Raw genomic sequence first — 7,418 nt, 5'->3', positions numbered from 1 at the left:
AATATTCATAGAATCTCACTGATGCCAGTGGGCATATGCACACGGTACTCAGCACAAAGTACCACATCCTTCAAGAAAGTCTGCTGTCCTGCAACCTTCCCACACAAAAGAATACAAAAGTAGACAGCAGTAGTCTGATGGTATCGTCAGCACTTCAAACAATAACATGTTTGCTGTCATGAGATTTCCTGATATTATTAAGGCTTCATCCAGTAATAAGGTTTGGAAGAACTAGAATGTCCACAAAGGCGTCCCACAAGCTGCCAATGGTACAGCAGCTTTGGTAAGTTTTGATGGTACTACCAAGAACTGATCAAACAGTATGGTGGCTTTCAGAAGTGCCCATGAGGAAGGTTACATGGTCTGCATGTATGAAAAGCCTTTGGGACATCATCAAAAGCTTTAGATATGATTTGCTGTGTCTGGAAATTTACATGCTATCAGTGATTCTTCAGCTAGTGGGACAGCAACATTTACAGCCTATCCTCCCTTACTATCCCTTTGATCCAGTCCACATAGTTGAGGATCTTAGTGTAGAAGCCATAACCTTCGGCACAGCCGATACCCCAAGAAACAATACCGGTAGCCACCCAGCGACCACTTTGTATGTCTAACACCGTGAAGACACTCCCACTATCCCCCTGGCAGGTATCCCGTTTGACTGTGAGAAAGCCAGCACAGAACATGTTCTCAGAGAAAACCATAGGTATATCTCTCTTCTTACTCTCCAGCCAACTCTGACACTTCTCTCGAGCAACCGCTGGTAGGCTCACGTACTTCAAATTATTTGAAATAAAGTTTTTTTCCACACCAAAGCCGCTCACGTAACCCATGTGCCCATCCATGTAGAACGTGGTGTTGGTGGTATCTGGGAGACAGATGGGCAGTACTGTAGGGCCCAGGGTTACGGGGTGTTTCAGCTCCAACAGGGCTATGTCCCCATTGAAGTTGTGCTCATCTTTAGGGTTGTAATCTGGATGGATAAAGATCCTGCGTACAGGGTGGTTACCCATCTTGTGGAGCTCTTCTACCCTGGTGTGGCCGAGGAAAATGTTAGCCTCCTCTGCTAGCTGGTCCAGGCTTACATTGTTCCCTCCTGCCCCTTTGGGGAAGATGGTGTGGGCAGCGGTCAGGATCCAGCGATCGCCCAGGAGCGCACCACCCCCTCGTCCATGGATGCCAGTCAGAGCCTGCCAAGGGAAACTGCCTCTGCTTGCTGACCTGCCGCCCAAGATCCGCTGGACTTCAGTAACGGGATTGACCGGCTTCCCACACACTGTGGAGAAATACAAGGAAATCATGACACCCTCTGTTGCCCTGGCTTTTCTCTCTCTTTCCTGCACCATCACTGTTCAATTTCACCTTATTTTTGCCTTCCTGGAGAGATTTCCCCATCCTCCCTCACTGATACCATTATCCTCACTCCCCTCCCTGCATGTTGTCCCAGCTTTGTACTGACTGTAAGCATGAATCGGTAAACACCAGACAAAGTCAGAGTTTTTTACTGACCTGGCAAGCAGGCAGGAATCCTCACCTGGCCATCTCGATCCACCCAGGTTCCCTCAGGAGAGCAGGTGAATCTGTCTGTAGGATGAAAGGGAAGTGAATGAGACCCAGGCCTGCAGGCATGGAGTGGGAAGAAAGAACAGAACAGAACAGAACAGAACAGAATAGAATAGAATAGAATAGAATAGAATGGAATAGAATAGAATAGAATAGAACAGAATAGAATAGAATAGGTTTTCAAAGGGTTCCTCTCTCCAAGGTGTCCCACATGCTGCACTCAGCCCTTCCATCCCAAAGGCACCCTTTCCCGGGAAAAGCCACCTGTGGTATAGTCTGGAATGTCTCCATCTGGGATAGCATGTACATCTCGAAGCACCTCAGTTCCAGGTGACAAGTAAAGCTCAGGCACTGCTTCTCTAGAAGAAAAGCCTGAAGAGCCACCTGAGTGAAGTCTTAACTTCACTCAATCCACATGCTTACAGAGCACTGTTTGACCTTATTTAGCCCAAAGAAGGGAGAGAAGAAGTAAAGACATGGATTTTAGATTAAAATTTCTGGTCTCTGTAGTTTACAGAGAATAGGACAAGATGGTTTGTTCCAGAAACAGGAAAAAGATGAGCCAGTTACTGTACATGCTCAGTATCTATTTCTGAGGCTATATAGCAGGTCAGCTAACTCGCATGTCACCTCTCAACACAAACTCCGCGACCTCCAACATTCTTGCTTTTCTTAGAAAGTTTGTGCTGGTGACTAAAAATAATTTATATGCAATTTATCTTACACTGTAGTAAACGCTTCCAAGAAAGTATTTGCTCTTCTCGTTCAAAATTGACTAAATCAGGATGACTCCCCATCAGAATTTGGTGGTGCTGATATTTACTTGTTCCTGATTTTTTTCTGATGAGACTGAGCTCTGACTTTTTATGAAGGAGTTAAACTCAGATGCAAGAATCATCAAATTCAACATTAGTACCAACTTAAAGAACTCCTTAGCTGTTTGCTCCTGGCCCCAGTGCTAGCATGTCACCTCTCAGGCATGCTGCACAACTGTGCGTCCATGCTGGCAACCATATCCAGGAACTGATTCAACTCAAAAATCTACATTTTTTTGTGGAGGCTAAATGAGCAGCCAAGGCAAGGAAATCATGAACTCCTTATACTGTTCTTGTAACCAAAGCTCCTGTGTCATCAAATCATGTCTCAGGTGCAAAAAGAGGGCATGTGAATGATTTTGAATGTTGCCTTAATTTTTCTGACCTGCTGCATAAAAATAGATTTTTCTGTATGCATGTTATTTAGCCCTTAGATGTCTCTGCTGCTGAACAATATTCCAAAGAGGTAAACAGCATTACAGTGGAGTGGAGTGTGAGTTTATTTATTTGCATCTGTAGGAACTTGGACTGGTGTGATGAGGTTTCAGAATTTTGGTGATTCCCAGACACCGTGCCTCAAATGTCACTGAAAGAATGAAATCCACTGGAGAAGAATAAATGATGACTACAGATGAGAGAATAAGACCTTCTGCAAAAGTTAAGGAGAGCGTGGAGAAGGGATGTGATGGACTCTGGGACTGAAGCAGCGTGGGAATAGGCTGAGATGACAAGCCTCAAGAGCTATGCTGCAGAGCCAAGGAAAGCCTCCCTTTCCCTGGAGAGCCTTCACAGGAGGAAAGCATAAGCCCCAAGCCTGGGGAGCAGAGACAATTCTAACTTGAAATCTGGGAGGGCTTTTCACGCACAGATTTCAATGTCTGTGTGGGATTAGGACTCACCACCGCCTGTTCCGGTGACAATGTGATAATATGGCTCATTGCATCGGTACGTGATCACTGACTGGTACTTGTTGTTTGCAGGTTTGTTAACATAGCTGAATGCCCCATTGGTCAAGTCTGTAGGGTTGCCACAGTCCACAACTACAAAAAAGAAAAAAAAAGAGATGACTCAAAGACAGCCTTACTGCCTGCACGTTTAGGCTTGACTGGATTGTGGCCATGATGTGAAGGACCAGTTAGTACAGCAGGCAGAGAGAGGTTGTTCCAAAATGGATCCCAGACTGGAATCTTTCGCTTTTAGATGTTACAACATTATAGCAAATTTTTAGTGATATTTTATGTGTTTTTGTAAGGGAGGAAAAACATTTAAGTTTTTGCAAGCGGAAAAAATGTAATGAAAGTCAACAGTGGACCTCCACAGGTCCCTCCAACCAGCATATCCATAAGTCTATGGCCACAGACAAATTGGGTCATAGAGGCTGAACTCCCCATGTTCTTGGAGGGGGAAAGCCACGGCAGGGGGCATAATCCCCGTTCTCAGATCACTCACTTTCACAGCGGGGCATGGATTGATGCCATGTCCCATCAGCCTGGCAGACAGCCGTGAAGGACAGCAGCTTTCGGTTGCCCTGCATGGGAGAGAAAAACATCTCTGTTGGTTGTACAGAGCCTTACATTCCCTTCCCCACATTAAAGTATTACTCTATCTGCCCATCTTTTCACTGCTGTCCAATAGTTGCCCCTCTGCAGTTTGTTCCAGTTGCTGTCCTCTCCCTTTGCTGCCTTCCCTCTATCCTGGGTTTTCCACAGGCTACAAATTATTCATAGCAGGCCAAGGTATCAGCAGCCAGCAACCATAAACCGTGACAAGTCTGGGGCGCTACCTAGTCCTGGCAAAAGGATGGCAAGGGAGGCAAGTAACATCTTCTGCTTCAAGTCTGATTTCATATCCTTCCAAAGAGATATTCTTGTTTACCAATGTTTCCTGGGATCTTTCTCTCTCATCTTCTACCAGGGCTTCGTGAAACAGTAACCGCATAAGGAAGGGAGCTAGGAAAGGAGAAACCACTGGAAGAAAGCAGATAGAAGCAAGGAAGAAACAGAAATTGCAAGAGGCTGCCATGAGTGAAATCTCCAAAGAAAGTTTTACTGAAAGGTGAAAGACTTACACAAACTGAAGAGAAGCCAGAATATGGCTGAAGGAAGTGGAGAAGGGATCTCACCTCCATCAGGTTATACCCAGTCTTGCAGCTGACAACAAAATAGTCCTGAAATTGATACACAGGCTGCAGGTCTCTGATGATGGTAAACTGATCCCGTGGGACAGGCTGTGGGCACCGTATTTCTGTTAGAGAATGGGACAAAGTAAGTTGGTACACTACTACAAATGGTGTAGATAGGCTGTAATAGCCTCTGGGGAAGAAATGTCTTACTCTCCGAGGTGTAGTGGATCTTCCAGCCACGGCTGAACCCTGACTCATCAGTGAGGAAGAGTATATCCACCTCATTGCTGTTGGTTTCAATGCTGCCAGGTGACTCCTTGCCACAGAATTCACCAATCTCTCTCCCTCGTGCTTGGATCTGATGAGGAAAACATGTATCACAGGGACAGAAACACATATGCCTCTCTGCCCCAGTATCCCTATTTCAATCCAGACCAAGTTTGCCCCAGTGCCTGTGATGGTGAACAGAGCTGGTGTCTGACCCATCTTTGCTGATGTCTGCACTGACAGATCAGAACAAAGGGCTGACCTACCACAAGCTCTGCTTCTCCCTTATCATGGGAATCAGAGCTATCAACCCCTTCAAATCCCGAGATTAAATCAAAGGGAGATAAAACTGGAAGAAGGACGATTTTTTTGGCCTCACTCACAGCGGCCTGTGACCCAGAGCCTCTGACCTCAGGACAATGGTAATTAAGCGCATTGAGGGAGGGACAAGGGAAGAGCTCAGTCCTTCATGCTGGGGCATTCTCCTTGTACTGATCCCGTATTTCTCATCCAAATAGTGGTGTCCCCACAATTCCTGTCCAGGTCTGGCAGCAGGGTTGGAAGTAGAGTCTGCTAATCTGCAGTACCTTGAGCTGGTCATAAGGACAGTGGACTTGCTGGTGTTCATCAATCTCAAAGGGTTCCAAGAACTTGAGGATGATAGACAGGCCCTTTTGCAGACGGATGCTGTAGTTACACCGGAGGTCTTCAGGATAGGGCTGGGGGTACTCAGGGCTGCTCAGGTACCCAGATGCCTCTGTGAACAGCTCACTGCTGCACTCCGCTGGTGTAGACGAAGAAAGTAGAGGTCACGTTGTGGAGCTGTGTCTTCTGCAGCCCTGTCAACTGCTCCCTAAGTCATTTCTCCCACCCTTCCTGGCTGAAGGGCTCCCTCCCTGGAACCCTCTGATCTTTCAAAATTTCAATTTACCTTTGCAGGAGTGGTGGTCACTCTGAAGCTGGTAGCCAGTCCGGCAAGAACAGAAGTAGCCACCCACATAGTTGTGGCAGAAGTGCTGGCACTGAGGCCTTTCATCTTTCTCAGCATCATTATTAGGGTCACATTCATCAAGATCTGAAGACATAGGAGATGCAGGGACAAGGGGAGGAAAGTGTTAAACCTCTCTGCTGTACACTGAAAGTACACAGAGATCCATATCCTTGCTTATAGCTTCTCTTTATTTGCCTGGCAAGGAGGAGAATTGCTTGGAGCCACAGAGGCTTCTTTCTGCATGCTGACAGTATTGCCTACTCACCCACAGCTTGGTAATAGGCCAGGAAGCCCCTGTAGGGAATCACTGTGCCATTCTCTTCATTGGAGAAATCAGAGTGAAACACCAGGTGCATCCTGTTCCCCTTAGATTCAAACTCCTTTCTTCCTGGGTGATTGCCTGTGGTTGACCCAAGCTGGCCACAGTATCTGCCCAAGTTCTTCTTGTCTGCTTTGATCTGTCAAGGTTAAGGGGAAATCACTGTAGCCTCGTAAGATTCAGTCTGCTCCATGCATCACTATTACCCAGCCATGAGTTGCCAGTACCTGCTCCACCCATTTCTATCTTTAACTCCTTCCTTTCCTTTGTGGGAAGCATGAGAGGAGGCCTGGTGAATGAAGAGCCATTGCATGTGGTGGCCACTAGGTTCCCATCTCCAGCCACCCCTTGGCCCAGGTATCTATGCACATACCTTAACATAGTCATAGAAGCAGGACTCAGATGGCTCCAGGTCAAAATATCTGAAGGTCAGCTTCACGACATAGCCTTTTGGGACGTGGATATCCCAGGTGCTGATATTATTGTTGGGATATGGCTTGGGATAACCAGGGGATCTGATCTCCCCAAAAAGCTTTCTCGGGACTGGACTGGAACTGATCACTCCGAAAAAGAGGAAGGCCCACAGGAGAAAAGGAACGTGCCTGTGAACATGGCAAGTAAACTGTGACATTGCACAAAATCAGGTCATCCAAAATCAGGGGAGACGTCACAAGTGACTTGTGCGCTAATGGAATCCAAACACAGGAGGCCTAGTTGCAGGTCCAACTTCTGGCTTGGATCACTCAGGAACAAGGAACACAGCTGAAATGAAGACACCAGCACTACCCAGGTTCCAGCAAGGAAGGCATTGTGGCCCCGCCAAAGAGATTCATCAACCCAGGAAGCAGTTTGAAGGAGGATGAGTGAACTCTCTGAGCAACATCTGCTTGTTCCCAGAAGTCACGAGGCTGGGTCCCTTAGAACCAGGGGAAGTTTGGTTCCCTTTGGCTCTGGGCCAGCGGGTCATTTGTAGTTTAGGTTTATTGCTAGTTTAGGATCTCTGCCCAGTTCATTTGGTGAGGGTCTGAAGATCTCAAGCTCAGTTTGCTGAGGAGCAATCCTGCAGTGCCTCCTGGGCTGCCCTCTACCCAGTCACGCCTCAATCCCTCTCCTCCAAAAGTTGGCCCGCATTTTTTTTTCCCATTCTGCAGATCGCCCCTCTTCCCCCCTGGGGAAGTGTTCCTCCAAAATGAGCTCACTGCCCAGATCTCATGAAAACATCAGCTAGGAGGATCCTTCTTCCTCAACCCTACGTGCTCGCAAAGCTTTAACGGAGGGACAGCGAGCATGAGCTTAGCCCTTTGGACCTCTTCTCCTTCCTGGAAGGGTCTAACACCCCCC

At 47.1% G+C, this 7,418-nt stretch overlaps 1 protein-coding gene across 1 annotated transcript; it reads right to left on the bottom strand.

Annotated features, from left to right (window-relative positions):
* Positions 1-6,886, bottom strand: C1R (complement component 1, r subcomponent). Its single transcript, XM_009329938.1, has 11 exons — positions 6,864-6,886; positions 6,451-6,679; positions 6,024-6,216; positions 5,699-5,842; positions 5,355-5,551; positions 4,711-4,858; positions 4,501-4,622; positions 3,828-3,906; positions 3,278-3,418; positions 1,510-1,584; positions 1-1,276 (listed from the first exon to the last, which is right to left on the bottom strand). Exons 1-11 carry the CDS (start codon positions 6,884-6,886, stop codon positions 474-476), a joined length of 2,154 nt encoding a protein of 717 aa, XP_009328213.1. The 3' UTR covers positions 1-473.
* Between the last annotated feature and the right edge of the window lie 532 nt (positions 6,887-7,418).

This window comes from Pygoscelis adeliae, unplaced genomic scaffold (assembly GCF_000699105.1).
Source record: "Pygoscelis adeliae isolate BGI_AS28 unplaced genomic scaffold, ASM69910v1 Scaffold120, whole genome shotgun sequence".
Lineage (NCBI taxonomy): Eukaryota > Metazoa > Chordata > Aves > Sphenisciformes > Spheniscidae > Pygoscelis > Pygoscelis adeliae.
Note: the sequence above shows the minus strand (reverse complement) of the source record. Positions and strands in the feature narration are given on the sequence as shown.

Excerpts from the sequence above, each read along its gene's own strand:
- C1R (XM_009329938.1), bottom strand. The coding sequence starts at position 6,886 with ATGCCTTCCTTGCTGGAACCTGG. Across the intron at positions 5,843-6,023 it reads GGCCTATTACCAAGCTGTGG|ATCTTGATGAATGTGACCCT; the intron begins GTGAGTAGGCAA and ends CTATGTCTTCAG. Across the intron at positions 5,552-5,698 it reads TGACCACCACTCCTGCAAAG|CGGAGTGCAGCAGTGAGCTG; the intron begins GTAAATTGAAAT and ends CGTCTACACCAG.